We start from the raw sequence: 23,250 nt of genomic DNA, 5'->3' as shown, positions 1-23,250 counted from the left end.
ATAGTGCAAAATTAGAACTCTAATTTAGAATTCTAATTTAAATTTATTTCAACTTCACCTATTTTATATATATATATATATATATATATATATATATATATATATATATATATATATGTATATATTGGATCTTTTTGCTTGTAATCATTACAAATCCCTATGTCTTGCATTAATGAAGCCCAAAACCATCATTTGTTTAAGATCTTGAGACAAACACTACAATTTTTATAAACACTGCTTTTTTTATCCTGATTTCTCTAATTTTGTTTCGTGCTTTTTTTTTTTTCCCCCTTTAACATTTTTAATAATGAAAACAATGACCGCTTAACAAAGCCAATCTTAAGTAGGTAAAATAACAATTTTCAAAGTACAAATAGGCAAAGTAAATTCGAGTCTAACATAACAATTTTTATAAACACTTTGTTTTTTTTATTATCATGATTTCTCTAATTTTGTTTCGTGCATTTTTTTTTTCCTTTAACATTTTTAATAATGAAAACAATAACCACTTAACAAAGCCAACCTTAAGTAGGTAAAGTAACAATTTTCAAAGTACAAATAAGCAAAGTAGATTCGAGTCTAACTTCAATTGGATAATTTGTAATAATCCCTTCAATTTTTGCTCTTAAAATTTGTTGTAGATCTTAAAATTTTGCCAAAAGATCCTAGACCAAAATAGGTATCTTAATATTCTAAAAACAACAACAACAACAATAATAATAATATAAGGTATCTTAACAACATGCAACATCCTTTTACAAGTGTGGGATCCAAGCCCATGTGAGATATAAAAAATACTTAAGTACTTTCGGAGTATGGTGAAATTGTGTTCTCTCCTCTCACATTCATGATAGACCACAATATGAATTTAATGAGTAGACTCTACCATAAATACGAGAGGAGAGAACACCATTCACTGTGCTCCAGTTGTACTTAAGAATTAATTGCAAGATATGTCATATGTAACTGTTACATCCAATACCATTTCTGCCTTAATTGCATTGCACATGTTTCCAGTTAGGTTAGATTGGAATTACATTTCTATCAAACGGCGTACATGACCATAGGCATGAAAACATTGGCTGCACCAAAAAAGTATGCCATTCCTCAATGGGGTCCTTGAAATGAGGAAATGGTGATATTTTGATGAGTGTCATAGAGGCTTAACCGTTAAGTAGATGTATTTATACGAATTATTCCACCTAAAAATACAGTACCTCAACCACTTAATCACAACTACCAGGGTACCAAAACCTCACGAAAGAAGTTTTCAAAACCCAACAAATGCAATACGGCCAAATTAACTACCAAATGAGACCACAGGGAAACCTACATTCCCTTTATTACATATATAATAAAATAAAAAAGATAAATAATGAAAGTGAAATAAAAAAGAAAAATAAATAAGTACAAGGTGTAAATTTTTCTCTCCTTTTTCTTTCTTCTTTATTCAGACTTTTACTGCATCTGGAATGAAAGGGCTGATAGACTTTGATAGTGGGAAATTTGTATAAACCAAAAGGCAGTTAACTTACTTCCAAATCTTAACAGATTTGTCGTGACTGGCGGAGGCAACCATCCCTGTTAGTGGTGACTGCGCCAAAGCTGCTATCACACAATCATGAGCTGCAATTGTCATACACTTATTCTCAGCCAGGTTCCAAAGCTCCAAAGACTGCAGAACGATCAGTATGAATAATGTCAGCAATCTACAAGATCTGCTGGAAATCAATTCAGTCCCAACTGTTGACCAATTATAGCCATTTAAGAATTTCCTTTATTTATTTATTTATTGGTAATAAACTGGGAGGCAAAAAAATTCAACAAGGAAAATGCATGTATCATCACAAGGAAATGAAAATACTGGTATACAACAATAACAAAGCAAAAATATCACCTGGTAGCCTCCAATGACCAAGAGAGTGGAGTAGCTTGGATGGAAAACACAAGAATGGTACATGTTTCCACTGGAGCTGAGCTCGTGAATGCAGTCTCCAGAGGCTAAAGACCATACCCTGACAGACTCTTGACTGGCAGATGCCAAATAATCTCCATTTGTGTCCCAACAAATAGAGTGGACATCTGTAGTGTGCCCCTGAAATTCATAAGACCGCACATTAGAATTACTAACTGCATATTAGAATGTGTGAAATCCAATTTTAGAAAACACAGAGAGAGAGAGAGAGAGAGAGAGAGAGAGAGGAGGCGGGGGAAGGGGGGGGGGATGCCTGTTTGAAATGGCAATGTCCTATGCAAAAGAAACAAAGAAAGTGACTAAGTGAACATTTGAAAGAGAAGTTATAATGGACTCCCAACTTTTTCTGAATCTGACAAAGATATCATACCCGTAATGAGTGTGTCTGCCTATCAGTCTCGACATCAAAGATGGACACAACTTTTTCTGCTGCGGCAGCCAGAAGTTGTCCAATTCTTGGCTGAAATCTCACCTGTGCTGAACCTCCCTGATCATGAAACTACAAAGATTCAGAAGGAAAAACAAACCAAATCCAATCAATCTTCAAATATTTAAACAGTACAACAGATAATGAGAAAGCTCCAAAACTAGCCTTGAAAGCACGGGTGCAAGAATACTGATTAATATTCCAGAAACGAATCTCGCTGTTAGCATCGCAAGAGCAGAGAATTTCATTATTTTTAGGGCTGAAATCAAGGGACATTACATGCGAAGCGTGCCCTGTAAATGGCTGTGAGACATAACTTGGCTGCAACAATAAACTGAAGTAAGTGCCCATGATATGTAAACCATAATCTTCATTGATAATTAAATGCCAGAAGGTACAATAGGTAAAGAAATGGCTTCACATCATAAAGTCCAGTAATTTATTCCTACTGTATTTTGGTCTGATGGTATTGACAAGAGTTTAAAATAAAAATACATGGCAAGTAGGCTCTTAACATAAACAGGACGAACACCTCTAGAAATGAATTGCAAATCACCCTCAAAAGGTAATCCAAAATGACAATGTTTGCCCTTACATGTCTCTGAAGGACAGGTAATCAGTGGTGTGTGAAGAGTAAAATCACCTTTTCTCTTCCCCACTTACCTTAGTTTGGACTGGGCATTTGATAGTAATAGTTCAGCCTGGTGGTATAGAAGAGTACCAATGCCTTTTGTCTAAACCATTTTGAATCTAGGTACTCAATAATGTAAAAGTCTAAAGCTATCATTGCTAATAAATGAATAAAAAAAATCATTTTCTTATGTTGAATTATTAACAAAATTTATCATTCATAAGTGATTATTTAGTTTTGATGAAGTCAAATTGCATGAGGCAGCAACAAGACGGTAAAAATGCAGCAACCAGTTGCAGCCATCATACTGAGTATTACTATGAAGATTACAATTGGAGGGGCAACAATATAAATTTCTTAGCAACTACTAACTAATTTAAATAAATTCCTGAAGAGTGTAGAATTTACTTTTGCAGCATCCCAAAGTCGCACGGTAGTATCAAATGAAGATGTTGCCAGCTGTGTTGAATTTGGTCTGAAGCGTACATCAGTAATTATCATACTGTGTTCCTCTGGAGTACTCTCAGTCTGTAGTGTCTCCATGTTCCAAAGAACAACCTACTGACACGAAAAATGATAAGCATACAAATCTGTTTCTTTTTTCTTTTTTTTGGTGGGTGTGGTTGGGGGGGGGGGGGGGGTGCATGTGTGGGGTCAGGGAGGACTGTAATTATATAAAATCTAATTGTTGCAGTTGTCCGCTGAAATGAAACATGTCGATGAGAGCTCAATTACAAAAGTCTGTGACTAGCTAAAATTAACAAACACACACACTCATGTAGGCAAAATAAACAATTAGTTATATATTTAAAACCTAAAATATAGATCTTCAAGTAATAATGCCAAAACAAATGAAATCCACTCGAAACTCCAGAAAATTAACATTTGTGAAGTTTTTATAAGACTAGAAGAAGCTTCAGCTTTAGACACATCTCTCAAAAGATTCTAACCATTGGTAGAGATGTTTTTAGATACTAAAATTAAAAATTCAGTTTTGTCAACCTCTGAAATATATGCTAGATGAAAGCTATTTAAGATTAATATGCAAGGAAAACATTTGCTATGTCACAGGTCTTAGGGCACATCGAACGACCTCTTGGTATTACACCATATCTTACCAGGATGGTGTAGTGGTGGCCTCAATATTCTGATTCGTACTTTTATTTTATATGTAAAAATATTCAGATTCATACTAATGATATTTATAGCTTTTCATAGAATCTTTACCATTATGGGCACTTTCACCATTTTTCACTGTCACCACCACACTTTTGAGCAAAAAGCTAATGAGAAAAAACTGCAAACCATTTATCCAATTCAAAAAGAAAAAAAAAAAAAAAAAAAAGAAAAAGAAAAAAAGAAGAAGAAGCAAAACTAGCATGGAGAAGATAAAGGTAAGAGATGACTGCAGTCTTTCCTATCCAATCATGTAAAATAAACATGATAATTTAAATTTTAGGGTTTAACAAAGTAAATCATATAAGGGAAATGTGCAATATTTTTACTTTGTCATGAATTCTCTTTTTAGAAACATTAAGCAATGTGTTGTGCACACATCGGACGTGCCTAAATACTAGTACTCAGTAAAATCAAAACATCATCTACGAAAATAAATATATTCCAAGGAAGGGCAATAGATTTTAAATAGTTCATTTTTTTGTATTTTTCTTTTTCTTATTTTTTATTTTTTATTTTTTAAATTTTGATAAGTTCTTTAAAAAAAAAAAAATTAAGCAACATGTGCACACACATCATGCGTTCCCAACTCCCAGGATTATATAAATCAAATTATAATCCAAGAAAAAAAAATCATGCATCTACCTAAGACCTACCCTAAGAAATGTGTAATCAAAGTATAATATTAAATCGGAAGCAAAGAGCATTTCCTGAAATTATTATGTAACTGCAATTTTCATCTTTCAAAACAACAGTTAACTACTCAACAGGGAAGTTGACTAAAGACAGTGACACAAGGGGAGAACTGTGACCAAGTAGACGTTATGATATGGGAGAGACTGCAAACTCCAAATAATTTTTTTTTTTTTTTTTTCTGAACAACTCCAAATAATTATTAAAGCATAGGAAGTCATGTTTGTGTTTCAACTTTTGCTACATGTATTCCACAATATCCATACTTAAGATTCTAAGTATGGGCATTGTGGAACACAGCAAAACTTGAAATGCAAACATGACTTTTACATGTTTCAATCTTAAAACTTGGAATTCATTCCCTTGCCTGCTAAAATGCCTTATACCTTCTTGTCATGCCCAGCACTGGCCAATAACTTCCCATCTGATGAGAAATGACAGCAGACAACTTTGCTGTTGCTTTTACACATGGAACCAACTTCATTGAAAGAAAAACCTAATATGGAGGAGACACATTGTTGGCTTCAGTCAATTTGAATAATCATCACTGCTCAAACCATGAGATCATAGATTACCTTTCGAAGTTTCTGCATGATGTTCGGAAGGGTTTCGTTTCATTGCACCAAACAAATCCCTTCCATCCCCATCGTCATGTGAGAGAAAAGATTCCACATTGTCATCTAAAGAGCCAACATCTCCGAAATGATCCATGTCATCCTGTAATTAGGGACAAAGTCATGAACACACCTTTAAAGAGTAACTCATCATGCACCATTTTGGCTATTTTCAGAAAGGATACTATACAACATAACACAACTGAATGGGCGCAACATTTTCTTATCTTTTTCTTTTCCCTTAAACTATGGAAGTATGGAGGGAGAGGATAAGAGGGGAAGATAGAGGAGAGGAGAGGAGAGGAGTGGAAAAGGGGAGTAAGTACCCCTCCATCTTATTTGGATGTTTCAAAAATTAAAAGGGCAGAGAAGAGAGTAGATGTGCCGCCCCTTATTTTATTGTAGGGTTAGAAGGCGAGGAAAGAATCATGTATAGATAATTTGGCAATTATACCCTTCTTTTATTAAACTCTACTTTCAAGAAATATTAATGGGCATGGCAAAGTAGAACGTACATATAAATTCATTAAACTTGAGTCCCTTCCCCTCCAAATTCCTCCAAAGTGGAGGAACTGATAAATAAATAAAATAAAATAAAAGAAGAAGAAGAAGAGAAGGGAAGTGGGTTCCCCCTCAATCCTTTCCCATCTCCTTCTAAAACTATATAAAACAGGTAGAATTTAATCCCCACCCCTATTCCCCTCTACTAAACTCTCCCCCCATCCAAAAAATAATGTTAAGCAAGGATCTAAAAGTATCCAAACCAAACGAATGACTGACGTGAGCAATATAAATAGCAGTCATGTGGAACCAAACCAGCTATGCCAGTTCATTCTAGATTCTAAATATTTTTTTTAGAAAAAAGTATTCCACATTTTGGAATGTGCTATCCAAATCAGTTGTAGCTCTATTAGACATTCCTCCCTCCGTAAAAAATTGGGGTGGAGAGTTGACATCATGGGTTCAAGACCCAAGGCCACTTGTGAAAAACATATTAACTTAAATCGCAAGCAATGCACGCAAATACATGTTTTGTTGAACCCTGAGTATGCATATTTAAAATTTTCCCATCAGGTGTGTAGTATGCAGGTTGGAGTTTCTCAAAAGTTAATATACCAGCTGGTTTGTGGATGATGCAAGAGCACCTGCTCCATCTGCACCATACATCATTAAACCTTTTGACACGCTACCAACATTCTGCAGATTACCCGCCATAGCAACTCCATCACCAGGAGTATGAGTAGATGGAGTTGATGGTTGAGAGTTTGGCGAAGGACCAATTGTATTTCCTGTTCCAGTACTGTTAGCAGCTCCAGAAGATGAGGGCCCTTTCCGTTTTCGGTTATTCTATTACATAACAAATAACCAAGTCACTAATTGCAAGCAATAACAAATAAAACATTTATAAAAAATATATATACTGTAGGATATAAATTTTTTAACATAACTGCAGCTAGAGTTAATGGTAAAATATGAAACTTCTTGTAACTAAGAACTGGATTCCATTGAAATTTATAATTTTAATGGTGATGAAAATAAGTCTTAATAGCCTTATGTCAACAGAAGTGAGCATAACCTGTTGCACTTGCTGTGGATGCAGAGGATCCTGTTGTTGCTGAGAAGAAGACTGTTGCATCTGTGGCATGTTAATCTGCTTTGAACAAGCCAAAGTTTCACACAAATGTCACCAAAGAGACATCCAAATGATATGCAGAAATAGCAATAGAACCCAGCCACTACTAAAACCAGAGAGTTTCTGAGTAAAGAGGACCATTCAGGATCTTCTCAAGCTGGCCATGGGGTTTTGTTTTAAAATCTACCATGCCAAAGTAGTGGTAAACAGCAATGCAGAATTAGGCAGTATTCTTTCACAATAGGAACTAATTTCACTTTTCGAACCCACTAAACAGCATCCAGCATAGTTCAGCCAGCTGTACGATTTTAGCCTGACTGTTTTGAGATTGTCACCTTCATTTAAAAGAACTTAAATGGTGCACATACATATAAGGATTTGTTGCAACTTGTAAAATAGACCAAATCAATTTGAAATTGAAAAAAAAAATTTGTGCATATGACAGTAACTTTTCACTTTTCGTACAGAAATGAGAAATCTCATCAAAATTCATAAAACTGATGCTCTGATAATAATTAAAATTGACATTTTGACAAAGTTGGAGCAGTAAGACAGGCAATTCTCATATCACAGGAAATTTTCAAAGGGCTACACCCTAATTCACAAGATGTATATTATAGCCTAGAGGGAAACCACTGCGGTAAAGTACAACTTATGCATGAAAATTCAACAGACCTAGAAACTTAATAAAACTTGATGAAGTAACTGGAAACACAGCTTTGATCCATTCATGGAATCCTTAAAAAGAAAAACCTTTTTTTCAATTTCCTTTATTTTGTTACAAATATAATAAATTCCTGTATTTTGGTAGCAAACAAATGAAGTTTCACTAGTATACTTCTCAATTTTCCATTCCTCCAACTTTAATTGCTCATTTTAACTAATACTTTATCTTTCATATTTATTCACATTCTTCAATGTCAATTCAAGGGTTGTGGTAGACTAGTGACCCAAAAAAAGGGACGGTTGCAATAGGTTGACAACCAACATAAAATTTTGTCACTTTATTATTAATCGGAACCTTTACACACACAAGTTGGGATGTTTTCTTATATACATGGGGCTGACCCTGATTAGTTCTTGAGAATCCATTGGCAACCCCAAAAATTTCAAGACCAATTGCTACATTTTTATTGCCTCAAAGAGGAGTTTGAGGGTGACTGAGAGGGTATTGATAGTGGAGATGCTATCGATGGAAATTTGAAGGTTTTCGAGTTGAGATTATTGTCATTGTGGGGTTGACATCGGTCAGATAAAAGGGTGGAGAAGTATTTAGAGCGGTGAGCATGAAGGAGAGGTGGTGTTTTAGGAGAGATCTAAAAGTTTTAGTATTGGTTGCTGTTTAAAAAAGGAGTCATCTAGAATGTTGTTAGGTGGAAAAGGGAGGGTTTGATGAAGAGGCAGGGGATTACATCAACGGTGCAAAGAGTTATTTAGAATGCGGTGGTGCCAAATGAGAAGACAAACATTGAAGAGGTTTGTTCAGTAGCTAGGGTTTAATAAGGGAGGGAAAAAACTGGAAAGTGATAATATACATACATATATATAATATTATTTGGATTTTAATATAAATAAAATATTATATATTTTTTAATTGACAAGCTACACAAGCAACAAATGGTTTGAACTCAAGACTTCACCCTTTAACTCATTATTATTATTATTATTATTATTATTATTATTATTATTACTATTACTATTATAATCCCCTTCATCCCACTATTATGGGAAGAGCAAGTGTCATTTGAGCTAAAGCTCAGATGCTTAAAAATTTGAATATTTCAAATATATTTTTAATATATATGGGTCGGGTTCGAGGTGGGGGAACTAATTCATAGCTCAAACCATTGTGGGTGGAAAATGGAAAACCTGCTCCCACCCCATGGAAGATGCTTTGACCCTTAAATCTGCAAGTAGGCAGAGCAGGTACCCATGGGCGAAGCCCTAGACTACTCCACCACAATGATTAAGCTTGAAATTGAGCAGCCTTTAAATTTCAACTGAATAGTACTTCAGATGGATAACCTACAGGTATCCATTTAATACATACTTTAAATGGGTAATAAATGGGGTTGTAACCGTTAATCCCAGTATCTAAATGGGTTGGTTATTACTCACCTATATTGAGACGGATAGGGTGGTTTAATGAGCTTGTTTTAAATGTTTGCCACCCTAATTGGAACTAAAAACAGAACTCTTAATCATGCAAGAAAGAATACAATGAATTATAGCATTTTTACAACATGTATCATGAAGGCTATCCTATTCTCATAGGTGGTGGGAAGAAAATCTTACCTTAGATGAAGTTGATTGCATTGGAGAACCTATAGATCCATCATTTGCAATCGGTTGGCCATCTTTTGCATTCAAAGTTCCCCTGGATAATCCTCTAAATCTTTGAGGATCCATATCTCCATAGATAGGTGAACTACCAAGATTTCCTTGTGCTTGCACCTGTGCTAAGAGTTGTTGCTGTGGCAAAAGCTGAAACTGATTTGTATTCTGTAGGAAAGGCTTTTGAACTTGTGCACCAAAACCTGGTCGAATTTGGTCAATGCCCTGAATATTTTGGCAAATACCTCAGTTAGGAACTGTGAACCAACGAAAATCTGCATGAAGCTCTAGGGCATGTGTGGTCCAGTGGACAACTTACAGTTAAAGGCCACCCCTTCAATGGAAGACCACCAACTCCAGGGTTCAATCCTACTAAAAGCAAAGAAAGGTACAAATTATAAAAATTACTAAGAGAATGACTTGAAGTAAAATGGAGCCTAAATTTCCTAGGTATCATTTCTTAAGGTAATCCAATTTGATAAATACAGAACATCGTCTATAAAGCAGTAATCAGTTTGTCTATCTGGGGTTACCACACAGTTTAATGGCACAAAACTTCCCCAGCTGAGCCAAAATTTTAGTTACTCCAGCCCATCTCGCTAAGATACTGCCGTTGGTGTATAGTGAACCATCTATCCCAGAAGCTTACGTCATTGGTAAGCAGGACAACAACGCATATCATGCATACACTACCTTTTCTCTCACACAAGCCCAAATTTAAATGTGAAATCCGAAATAAAAAAAAAGGAGGCCGAGGTAACTCCAAAACTTAATTAAAATGAGTTCAAGATTTAAACACAAGATATGCTAGAAAAATCTGGCTCTAATACCATGTTAGTAAATCCATCCATCCATCAGTGCCTTTTCCATGAGGAAGTGGGCAAACAACGCATATCATGCAAACATTAACACTTACAATTACTAACTTATAGACGATAAAAAAGGAGACCTTTCTAAAGAAGTAGTGCTCTTTTTTCTTCACAATCATTCAATGGGGCTCCTTTGTAATACAAATGTGTTTTTTTTTTATCATATACATTTTCAACTTTCTTAACTTGAGGCAAAGTGAAGAAACATTGTACAAAATGCAATATGAAACTCGTCTCTCAGAAAATTGTATAAACATTGCACATCATTGCTCACGATAGTCATGTGACTCATGCATGGCATGTTATACATGTTTCCGGACTCAACATCAATTCTTGGATCCACCACCCTTTTCTCCAAATTGGTTGATTATAATAGACATATATATGAGATGACAAAGGTTTAGAATAACGAAATAATACCTAACTGAAGTTTCTTTACCATGATGGGAATTAACAGAAAAATAGTGATGCAAACATGGAATGAAATTTTAAAGCCTAAGAATACCAAACTCAATCAAGATACCCTCCTAATTTTGAAGAAAGCCTTAATCATCCTCAATGGAAGAAAATTGTGACACCCAAAAATGGAGTCTCTAAAGAATAATGGCACATGAAAATTAAGCATGCTACCAAGAGGTAAATGTACGGGTGGGCAGAAACACAAAGCTGAGGGCTCTACCAAGAACGCTCATATTCTGGCAAAAAGGTTTCATTTGAATCTATAGCACCAATTATCTCAAAAAACTTGCACCTGTGGTAAAACTAACACCCCCCCCCCCCCCCCCCAAAGGTATCCTTTCTAGTACTTACTAGTTGAACTGCCACCCTATAGAAACTCAAATCTGTCAAAAGTTCTTTTTATTTTTATTTTTAATTGTGGTATTTGTGCTGTGAATGTTTATCCTCTCATACCGGGTCAGGTAATCATACCTGTATTTCCAATTCCAGGTTTTGACTGCATGATTCCCTGGGCATACATTGGAGAAGGATCCATAGGCAAGGATCTTTGAGTAGCACCAATGTTAACTTCACTTTTGATATCCTAAATGCACAAAATGAATCAATGACTCAACCAGCACAAAAAGAATTAATAGCCCAACCAAATTACAAAAGAAAAAGAAAGGAATAAAAGAGGACAGAAATGTAGCATCATCTAATCCAAGTAATTACGGCTGTCTGTTGAGTTCGTGCCTGGATTTGCTGCAATGCTGCATTCACACTTCCAGAGTTTCCTTGGACCAACTGACTGTTTCAGAAGGGTAAGCCAAGAGAGATTTAAACTACCCATATGTAAAATATCAATTGAATATTTTATTTAAATAATATCTACAGGTAAAATTTACCCAGGATGATTTGTTGTTGATTTCAAAAGGGCCATCCTAGCATCAAGAAGTGGTTGGGATGTTTCCGAATCCATTGGATTACTATGCTTCAAGCGTTCCTCATACATTTTGGCAGCCAATGCGCTAGCAGTCGACTGCCCAAGCATTCCTTCAGAATTGATAGCATTTCCCGGGCTACCAAGAGGAGGATGGCTAGGATCCCTTCTTTGCAACTGAGCTTGACGCATTAGTTGCAACTGATGCATTTGCAGTTGCTCTTTTGTTTTAACTTGTTGCCCCTGCAAACCAGCCCCATGGTTAAGGAAAATGAACAAAAAGGAGATAGGCATCAGATGCAGAACAAAGAGAGTTTATAAGTATAATATATATATTAAAGAGCCACCTCTATGTAAGCTGCAGCGGTGTCAGAATGTTTGTCATTCGTTCTGGAGATAAAAATGTCCCAGAAAACAGACCACCATTCAAAAAGAAACCCCCCAGGAGCATCAATTGCTGCATATTGAACCTAATAGTTATATACCCTTAAAACATTCCAATCCATTTCTCAACTCACAATCTAAATCAAAGAAGCTAAATTCTGTACTTTCTAATAAAATCACACAAAAAAACTAAACTTCCATTACCTACGGGGTCCGGCGCAACCTTCCCTTCAGTCATGAAGGATTTCGCTGTGGCGTGCAATTTTTTCTTCATCAAATAATCATATATATAAACATCAAGCCTAGCCATTTTTAGCCAAAATAACAAACCAATTATCAGAACAATCTTACACAAAAAAAACAACAACTAACATAATAGTAATAGTAAGCAAATCAATCATACATTTTATCCGCTTCCCAATTACTCTGCGCCATTGTTTTCTGCTCCAAAACAAGCCCAAACTGCCTAGAACCAAAAGATCTCAATTCAATTTCTCAATAACCACCTCCGAACTAAATCAAAAATCAAATTGAATTCACAAGCAACCTCGAAAGTAAACGGATCAAATCCAACATTACAATTCTGAACTTTCAATGTAAAATTCAATTAAAAAGTTTACAATTTTTGAAGTAAATTTGATTTGAAAACTAATAAAAATTTCGAAGAATAAAGATATAATTCTACTAAAATAAAAATTAGTAATTGGATTGAAAGTAAACGGAGAAATGGATCAAATCAAAGATTACCAATACTGAAATTTGAATGAAAAATTCAACTTTTGAAGTATATTTGATTTGAAAACTAATAAAAATTTCAAAAGAACAAGGATATAATAATTCTACTAAAATATAAACAACAACAACAACAACAACAAAATAAAAAAGTAATTCAATTGAAAATGAGAAATGAATCAAATCGTACATTACCGGTCTTGGCCTTGGTGCGGAACGAAACGCTTACCAATGAACAATTTTTAACTCAATTTTGAAAACTAATCAAATGTGTTGCCAATTTGGTGCTATTAATTTTTGAAAGACTAATAAGGTCTCTGTGATCAGAAGGCTGTGGAGTCCGAACTTTGAAAGGTTCGCAAGCAGAACAGAGCACGAAGCTTAGGTTCGGAGCCGGAGGCTGAGCTTTGTACGGGTGCGCAGCTGAGGTTCGGAATGTGGGGTTAATTTGAGTAACAAAGTTTACGTGGCGGTTTAAAAGGAGTCCCTATGTTAACCTAGTGTATCACTGCACTTCGCTTCTCTTCTCTACGTATTAAGAGTATTCAAAAAATTAATTACGGTTCAAGAAAATGTAAAACATACTCCTAATTTAATTAGATAATTTTTAAAAAATAAAAAATGTGAATAAATCAATTTAAAAATAAATAGGAGAGTGGTTATATATTTTAGGCAATATTTTAGTGAGAATTAGAATTGTATTTTTACCAAATTGTCTTTTAAATTGTCTCTACTTAAACATAGGACTTTAGGGGACTTTTTGAACTAAAAAATAAGGAATTCAAATAGGGGAAGCCTCTTAAATAGAGGTGGTAAAATTGGACACGACCCGTGAACCTAACACAACACGTCGCGAAATTAGCAAGTTAAGAGTTAAGGTTTAATGAGTTCATGTTATATTCGAGTCAACATAACTGATCCGTTTAATAAATGGGTTAGGTTAGTGTTCAATATATAGAACCCGTTTGACCCGTTTAATTAAATGACATTTTACTAATATAGCTATCAAACCCAAAGTACATAAACTTATTAGTTGTTGTGGTTTATTTTTTTTTGACATATTGTGATTGATTAATTGTGATATTTAGATATGTTTTAGTTTTGAATCATTATTGGTGATGCAATTACTCGTTAATTCTGAATTTTATATTAAAAATATTTATTTGTTTGTTTTTCATAATTTTTTTTTCATTTTGATAAAATTTGATAAATAGGTCAACATGACTGACCAATTTAATAAATAGGTCGTGTTAAGGTTGAGGAATCTTGACCTGTTTAATAAACATGTCGAGTTAGTGTTGACCTATATAGTCAGATACTCAAGAGTTGACACGACACAAACCCGACACGCAAACACAAATTGTCAATCCTACTCTTAAATAGTAATATAGATATAGAAGTAGTATAGATATATCTCACTTAAATTTGATAAATTTTTTTCCTAAAAACTAGCACACACTAAATCTAACATTTTACTTCATTTCAAATTCTAAATCTTAATTTCTTAAAAAATCTTTCTAGTATAACTTCACTAACAATAGTTTAATTCAAATTAGAAAAAGTATGTTAAACTAAAAAAAATAGAGCCTCATTGCACGTGCTTAAACAAAACTAAGTCACATTATTATTATTATTATTACAAAATAAAATAATCATGTGAGTAAAATAAAATTAACCGTACGTAAATAAATTGAATAATTGTAAGAAAGGATAGGAGATGGAGAGGATAACTCTAACTCCAAATTTATATGGAGATGATAAATATTTTCTTAATTTTTTTTTTGAGATAAATATATTTTCTTAATTTGATATCTGATTCTAAGAGTTCGAGTTTGAGTGTGGTGATTGGAAGAATCAATCAGGGACGTGCAATTTATGCTATGGTTTAAAAAAAAAAAAAAACAAAAACAAACAAACAAACAATTGGACAGCTCACAGCTCACAAGAAGTCGTAACTTGTACTCGGTAGTGTACTATTGCCATACTGTTGGATGAGAAAGTAACAGATCCGATGAGCCCTACAAGATAGCTGGGCCGAATCGCCCCAATGCGGAAGAGCCTGTGATCATCTAAACAGGCTTGGCCTCATATTTCTTTGTTTTTTCTTTTTTTTTTCCTCCTATGATAGAAAGGGAATATATATATACACACAAACCTTTGAGCATGCACTCACACACGTGCTCAAAATTTTTTCTATTTTTTAGGTAAAAATTAATAATTTATAACAATTAGAATTAAAAATTATTGCATTTTTCAATCACAAATTTAATATTAAAAAAAAAAACTAGAGCTATGATGAGTAGTTTGCATTTGTGGGTGATATAATTTTTTCATCATACTGCTAGGTTTTTTTTTTTGGTAATTGGCAAAAGTAGTAATTTCAAATTATAATTATTGCAAATTATTAACTTTTACCCAAAAAAATAAAAGAGACTAGTATGAAATTATTTATAATCTTAAAAGATAGTCACTTAGTAAAAATAATCCATTAAAATAACTAAAAATGAATAAATAATTAAAATTGTATTAAAATTTTTAAAACACCTTGAATATGGAAAGTGTAAGGCCACAATTCAAATTCCCAAACCACAACTAGGAGGAAAATGGGCTTAAAAGGCCTTTCTTCACAATGAATTTGTAGAGGATGGGTTTATAATTTAGATTTTAAGGATGGCTTTAGACAATCACAAAAAGAACGGGCTTTGGGCCCAATGGAACAAAACAAAGAATCGTTTGCAAAGAGTAATATTGAGAATTCCTCCTCGGACTGTTTCCGAGGACCGTTTCTAATAGTATTTCTCAAGTGTGGATACAAATAATGTTTATCATACACTTTTTCTTTTTCAAAAGGCCTCCTTTCTTCTTCGTATGCCTTCCCTCCTATTTATATTCCTCCTCTTCTCTTCATCATCTTCCACTTTATGGCCGCGACCCTCATTTTTTGGATACTTGTCCCATCCATTCTTCCCTAAAGCCCGCTGGGATTTGGGACCAAGTTCCAAGCTCTATGCTCGTGTCCCATCCTTCCATCTCTATTGCCGCCGTATTATTTACAGTGGTCTTTAATATATGGGCGGTGGTAGCAGCTTTACTTTAGACATTCCACCGCTCTTTCTGCTGTCCTCCACGTATACTGTGTATCCTCGGCTTAACATTCCGAGGACAAATCGACTCCTCGGACGGTATGGGACACTTAAACACTCCACGATCATTTTGATGTTTTCGGATTTGGGTTTCTAGCCCAAAAGACCTTTGTTGGGCCGTCCATTATAAATTACTGGGCCCAATACCCCTACAATAGCCCCTCGAGATTCTTTATTTTTCTCTCACCTCGGGAGGAAAATAGGATCTCGATTTAAAAGACCTTTTCACCCCCGCAGATTCTCGGAATATTTACTAACGGAAATAACTTCTGAATTACCCACCGCGTGTTCCCGATGCTTCGGTATGCGAAACGCCCCCGAATTTATTATTGGCGCTTCTATGTCCCCCACGTTTCATTGATATGACATATATCCAACGGTCGAGATCGATTCCCGTGTTGAGGCGGGAATTTGCCCGCTTCAAAACACCTTTTGACATATAAATACTAATTTTCTTCAAACTTCCTCACACTACAGAAACCTGATAACGTACCTGCCACACTTTCCATCTCCCCGTACTCTCTCTTTCTATCGAGTACTCTGTCCGAGGTGACGTGCTTTCTTCTTTTAAAAGTAAGTTCTTCAATACTCTTTCCCCTCCTTATCAGCTTTTTGTTTCTTTTCCTTCCTGTCTTCTCCTTTCACTGTGTCTTTCATCCTCGGCGTAGTTAGTTTTCTTCCCACCTCCCCTTTTTTTTTAAAAAGAATGGGTAGGTTCGCGTCCCTGGTAGATTCGAACGAAAAAATAGAGCAGTTTAAGGCTAAGTACAAAATTCCCTCGGATGTATCCATTACGTACTGTAACGAGGAAGAGTATTATACAAAAAGAAAAACGGGGGAAGTCGTAATCCCGATGATTGCGTTCATCGAAGGGGGAATGAAAATCCCCATGGGAACCGTGACTAGGGATTATTTTAGGGCCTTTAGATTAGCTCCCACCCAGTGCGCCCCAAATGTCTTTAGGATCCTAGGTTCCATAGATGCCTTAAATGAGAAGATGAACTTAGGGCTCACTCACCACGACGTGAACTGGGTTTACAACCTCCATTACCTAAGCAAAAAAGATGAGTATTACCTAAAATCTAGATACCCCGAGGTTAGGCTAATTCAATGTCTGCCCGAATCAAATAAGGGCCTAAAAAACGACTTCCCGATCATATCAGAAATTGGCACGACGGCCTCCCCCGTCCGACAAGGGAAGGGACTCCAGGTGAAATTTCTTTTACATACTATTATCCTCTCGTCTTTTTACTTATTCTTACCCTCTCTTATTTGGACAACTCTACGTATCCACACGCCGCGGATCGTCATCCCAATCTCGTTGACTTCGGACGGTTGGATAGGATCCTACAAGCCGAGGTTTTTGTGCATACCGACGGTCAACTCCGAGCAGCTCATCCGATCCTCGGCTACAATCCAATATCCAAAGCCTTTCGTGCGCCGAAGTGCGTGATCAAAGCCCACGATCCTCGTCTTCCTCGGACGTTGTTGCCGTCGAGGGTTTTTTGCTACCGGAGGGGACCGCCATTCCTCAAGGCACCTTGGTCACCCAACCAATCCAACCACCACCATTCGTTCCGGTTGGGATTCCCACAAGTGCCTCTCTCCACAAATTTAACATTTGGGGAAGCCGCGCCCTCTCACTCCACCGTAAAGGAAGAAGAAGAAGAAATAGTTGAGGTATCGCATTCCGAGGACGATTTTGAGGTTTTTAATCAACCCTACTCTCCCGAAGATTCAACTTCCATCCTCGGCACCTCTACCCATATCTCAAAGGCTACCACCGAAGAACTTGACACTATGGGCATCCAACGAAAGACTAAGCCCAGTTTGAAGGATGTCCTTGAGGGCACCGATAAGGCCCCCGAGTCCAAGAACCACCAAAAGAGGTGCGCCCTCGGACTCAAGAAAAGGGTGCCGACAAAGGCCCCGAAGCTAGGCTTCCTCCTCCTCCCCCATCCTCCCAAACCCAACGCACCAACATAGCCGATCTCAAAAGAAAAAGAGATCAGCCGAAAGGAAAGGAAGTGGTGGAGGCAGGGAAGGGCTCGTCTCCAAGGAGACCGAGGTGGAAAAGGGTGCAAAGCAGCCCGCACCATACGTACTAGGTCGGAAGAAGAACCGACCAACAGCGGTCGTACGCGCCCCGTATGGCTTCCCGACCTTTCTATGGACGACGAGGTCATTACCGTGGATGCGTCCATTAGAAATTCGATGAAGGGACAGCGGCATGCGTCGCGTATGCTTTGGAGCAGTAATCGTTGCTCCCCGAGGATATGATTGAGCTGAGAAAGAAAAGGGACCACACCGTATTCATGACTTTGAAGAAGGAGCTTGCAATGGTGAGTTTTCTTTAAAACCTTGACTTTTGTTTTTATTTCCTATATATATCCATATGTCTAAGTTTTATATGTTTTGTTCGTAGGCCGTTCAATCTGCCCACAGGGCAGAAGAGATTGCCATTAATTCCTACAAGTCTCTGAGGGCCGAGGAGTCCAGGCGTGAAACTGCTCAAAAGATCTCGGACCTTCATAAGAAGAAACTGCAGGAGGTCACAGCAAAATTGGCTAAGGCTGAGAGTGCCAAGGCGGGCTTAGAGGCTGATCTGAAAACGACGACTAAACAGGCCGAGGATTAATGCCTAATGCTTCGCCAAGCTGAGGATAACCTCTTAGTAGCACGAAGGCTCGTAGAGGATCTTAAGAAAGATCTGAACGAGTCTGAGAAGGCCAAAGAAGAAGCCATCAAGGGCAAAGAAGAGGCCATTGAGGAGAAGAAAAAGGCTGAGAAAGCAAAAGAAGAGGCCGAGAACTCGAGGGACCAAGCCGAACAAGACGGTTATAATATAGGCGTGAAGGAGGTCACTGAAACCTTCAAGGCTCAGGTTCCCGAGGTATGTAGGCACTACTGCCTCCAAGTGTGGAATGAGGCACTTTCCCAAGCTGGGGTTGATGCCTCTTCCACTCTTTGGAAAGTAGAGAGTGTCTACTATCCTCCCGCAATTCGCGCTTCTTCCATTCCCGACACCGCACAAGAAGCCGCCTGTGGATCATCCGAGGATAAGGGGGTGATTTGGCCGAAGACTCAACTCTTCCCGAAGATGCCCCCGAACAACTTGACCCTGCACAAGAAAAGGCAATTGAAGACGTACAGCCTTCAAGTGATCTTCGGGAATCTTCAAAGGATGAGTTGGGTGATCAAGCTAACCCAATAACCTTGATAGATGATCCCAAAGGCAAAGGAATTGCCGTTGAGTCCTCGGCTCAGCTTCCATCTCCTCAAGACCCCAAAGGCCCTCTCAAGATTAAGCCGAAATGTTGACTTGCTTGTTGTCTTTCCTTTCTTTATTTTTATTTTGTCTCCAAGTGTAATACCTAAGTATAGGTGCAAAAGTACTATTTTGGAATTTAATACAAGAATGAATGTTTGTTTTTAGATGATTCTTATACATATATTTTTTTTTTGTTTTTATGCTGATCATATCATTCCATAAATATCATCTTTTTGTCTTTTACCAAAGTTATTAGCAACAACTTGAATTGAAATTTGATACTCCAAGGAAGGCTTAATTATGCCGAGAACTGCATTAAGTGATGCAATTTTGTTTCTTCGTTTTGGATCTCTAGTTTGAACTATGTAAAGATAAGGCATATAGTCTATGCAAATATCTGATGTATTAATTTTTCTCAAGTAAATGATCCGAGGATCCAACAATACCAAGCTTCAGCTTGATACTTTAGACAAATAAATTTAAAATGTTAATTTTCCCAAAGTAGGTGATCTGAGGACCAAACGTAACTTAGGTTCTGTTTAACATTTTAGTAAAGAACATCAATTTAGACGAGGTATGTGGTCCGAGGATCCAGGCATACCAAGTTTTCAGCTTGATACTTAGGCGAATAAATTTAAAATGTTAATTTTCCCAAAGTAGGTGATCCAAGGACCAGACGTAACTTAGGTTCTGTTTAACACTTTGTAAAGAATATCAATTTAGACGAGGTATGTGGTCCGAGGATCCAGGCATACCAAGTTTCAGCTTGATACTTAGGCGAATAAATTAAAAATGTTAAATTTCCCAAAGTAGGTGATCCGAGGACCAGACGTAACTTAGGTTCTGTTTAACACTTTGTAAAGAATATCAATTTAGACGAGGTATGTGGTCCGAGGATCCGTGCATACCAAGTTTCAGCTTGATACTTAGGCGAATAAATTTAAAATGTTAATTTTCCCAAAGTAGGTGATCCGAGGACCGTACGTAACTTAGGTTCTGTTTAACACTTTGTAAAGAATATCAATTTAGACGAGGTATGTGATCCGAGGATCCGTGCATACCAAGTTTCAAATTGATACTTAGGCGAATAAATTAAAAATGTTAATTTTCCCAAAGTAGGTGATCCGAGGACCGTACGTAACTTAGGTTCCGTTTAACACTTTGTAAAGAATATCAATTTAGACGAGGTATGTGGTCCGAGGATCCGTGCATACCAAGTTTCAGCTTGATACTTAGGCGAATAAATTAAAAATGTTAATTTTCCTAAAGTAGGTGATCCGAGGACCAGACGTAACTTAGGTTCTGTTTAACACTTTGTAAATAATATCAATTTAGACGAGGTATGTGGTCCGAGGATCCAGGCATACCAAGTTTCACTTGATACTTAGGCGAATAAATTTAAAATGTTAATTTTCCCAAAGTAGGTGATCCGAGGACCGTACGTAACTTAGGTTCTCGTTTAACACTTTAATAAAGAATATCAATTTAGACGAGGTATGTGGTCCGAGGATCCAGGCATACCAAGTTTCAGCTTTATATTTCGACGAATGAAGATAACGAATATAATGTATTTTACAACAAAGAACGGCCGAAGTGCCTTTTATTTTGTAATATTACCTTCGTAGATTATTTACATTCCGTGGACGTTGTACAACATTTTCGTCCAAATCCTCCAGATTGTAGGCCCCTATTCCCGCTACCGAAGTAATACGATAAGGTCCTTCCCGCTGGGCCCCAATTTTCCCCACGCAGGTTCTTCATCGTGCCCAAAACTTTCCTTAGTACTAAGTCACCCGGTCCAAGAGGTCGAAGTTTCACATGAGAATCATACCCCGCTTGAGCTTATGTTGATAATAAGCTAGTTGAACCATGGCGCTTTCTCGCCGTTCCTCAACTAAGTCTAAGTTTCTCATTACCGCATCATCATTGCTATCCGGAATAAAGGAGTTTTTCTTCGTGGTTGGGAACCCGCTTCTAAGGGGATTATCGCCTCGGCCCCATAAGTCATGGCGAAGGGTGTTTCTCCCGTGGATCTTCGTGGTGTAGTTCTATACGTCCACAAGACATGTGGCGCTTCTTCCACCCACCTCCCCTTGGCGTCACCCAACCTCTTTTTAAGTCCGCTTACTATTACTTTGTTGACAGCCTCGGCTTGCCCATTTCCTTGGGGATAAGCCGGAGTGGAATATCTATTCGTAATGCCAAGATCACAAAGAAGATTTCCGAAAGGCTTTGCTATCAAATTGTAAACCGTTATCCGAAATGAGAGTATGAGGAATGCCGAACCCGGTAACGATATTCTTCCATACAAACTTTTTTGCTTCCGTGTCTCCGATGTTTGATAATGGCTCGCCTTCAACCCATTTGGTGAAGTAACTGTTGCCACGAGAAGCCACCGTCCGTTTCCCGTTGCTTTGGGGAAGGGTCCAACAATGTCCAAGCCCCATTGGGCAAAAGGCCATGGGCTAGATAGAGGATTCAGACTCCACCCGGTTGATGTATATTTGGAGCGAACCTTTGACATTGGTCACATTTCTTTGCATAATCTTGCGCTTCTCTCTCGCATATTTGGCCACCAATAGCCCCGAGTAAGGGCCCCGTGAGCTAAAGACCTTCCTCCCGTGTGACTTCCACAAATCCCTTCGTGTAACTCTTCCAAAAGTAGCTCCGTTGCCTCGGGGTGTATGCATAGCAAATATGGTCCCGAAAAGGAACGTTTGTACAATTTTTGGTCCTCGGATAACCGAAACGAGTGGCTTTCCCGCGAACTTTATCCGCTTCACCTTTTCTCCAGCAGGATGTCATTCCCGAGAAATGTTACTATTTGATCCATCCAACTAGGCCCCGTCCTAATTTGAAGAATTTGAGTGGAGTTACTATCCGTCCCGGTGGGTTTCAACAGATCTTCAACGAGGATAACTCGTGGTAGACTTTGTGCCGAGGACGTCGCGAGCGTGGCTAATGAGTCGGCATGGGTGTTGCCACATCCGGATACATGCAATAGTAGAAATGACTCAAATTTAGATTGCATATACCGACCCGGGTTAGGTATTCTCGCATTCGGAATCCCTTGCTTCTAGCTTGCCTTCTACTTGGCCTACCACCAATAGTGAATCCGAGAACATCCGCACCGTCTTTCCTCCCATTTTATGAACCATGTTCATCCCCGCGAGGACGGCTTCATACTCGCTTCGTTGTTGGTGGCCGAGAATCCCAATCTCAAAGATTTCTTAAAAGTAATTCCCTCCGGGGATATCAAAACTAGTCCGATACCCGATCCCCTCTCGATTTGCCGCTCCATCAACATGGACTTTCCATAATGGAGGCCCTTCACACGAAATCATGCCTACCGATTTTTTACCCATGCCTTCTTGATAGTCTTCCAACGAAGGCTCGCAAATTCCGCCACAAGGTCCGCGATGACCGTCCCTTTATAGAGGTGCGGGGCATATACTTGATATCGAAAGCTCCTAGGACAGCTTCCCCATTTGGCAATTCTTCCCATATAATCTCGCACTTCGCAGAATTGATTTAAGAGGGAGTTGTGTAAGAACAACAACCGTATGAGACCGGAAGTAATGGGGAAGTCTTCGTGTAGCATGTACCACCGCCAAGATAGCTTTCTCCAAAGTGGCAAATAACTCGGCTCGGCCTCATGCAGAGATTTGCTTACATAATAAACCGGTCTCTCGGATGTTATTGTCATCTCGGATAAGAACCAAACTAACACGCATGGTTAGCCACCGCAATATATGCAAACGTAATCTCATCAACCTCTCGGTCGAGACATAACCGGTGGTCGCGAGAGATATTCTTTTAGCCGTTGGAAAGCTACCGCGCACTCCTCGGTCCATTCGAAACCCTTCCATTTATTTAATAATTGAAAGAAAGGCCCGCATCCGTCCGCGGACCGAGATATAAATCGGTTGAGAGCAAGAATCATACCGTTAGCCTTTGCACTTCTTTAGGATTCCGAGGTGGGTGTAAGCC

The 23,250-nt window shown here is 37.7% G+C and overlaps 1 protein-coding gene across 1 annotated transcript; it reads right to left on the bottom strand.

The window, feature by feature from the left end:
- Positions 1-1,163: 1,163 nt before the first annotated feature.
- Positions 1,164-13,398, bottom strand: LOC142624614 (transcriptional corepressor LEUNIG_HOMOLOG). The gene is made up of 18 exons (XM_075798261.1): positions 13,037-13,398; positions 12,518-12,576; positions 12,319-12,416; positions 12,078-12,187; positions 11,696-11,973; positions 11,523-11,598; positions 11,283-11,394; positions 9,803-9,855; positions 9,445-9,708; positions 7,093-7,167; positions 6,633-6,863; positions 5,478-5,619; positions 5,289-5,398; positions 3,442-3,591; positions 2,568-2,723; positions 2,346-2,462; positions 1,898-2,095; positions 1,164-1,675 (listed from the first exon to the last, which is right to left on the bottom strand). The coding sequence occupies exons 2-18, from the start codon at positions 12,547-12,549 to the stop codon at positions 1,532-1,534; spliced, it is 2,346 nt and encodes a 781-aa protein (XP_075654376.1). The 5' UTR covers positions 12,550-12,576; positions 13,037-13,398; the 3' UTR covers positions 1,164-1,531.
- Positions 13,399-23,250: the final 9,852 nt, after the last annotated feature.

Source organism: Castanea sativa, chromosome 2 (assembly GCF_040712315.1).
Source record: "Castanea sativa cultivar Marrone di Chiusa Pesio chromosome 2, ASM4071231v1".
NCBI classification, from domain to species: domain Eukaryota; kingdom Viridiplantae; phylum Streptophyta; class Magnoliopsida; order Fagales; family Fagaceae; genus Castanea; species Castanea sativa.
The sequence above is the reverse complement of the archived record's forward strand: the minus strand, read 5'-3'. Positions and strand labels throughout refer to the sequence as shown.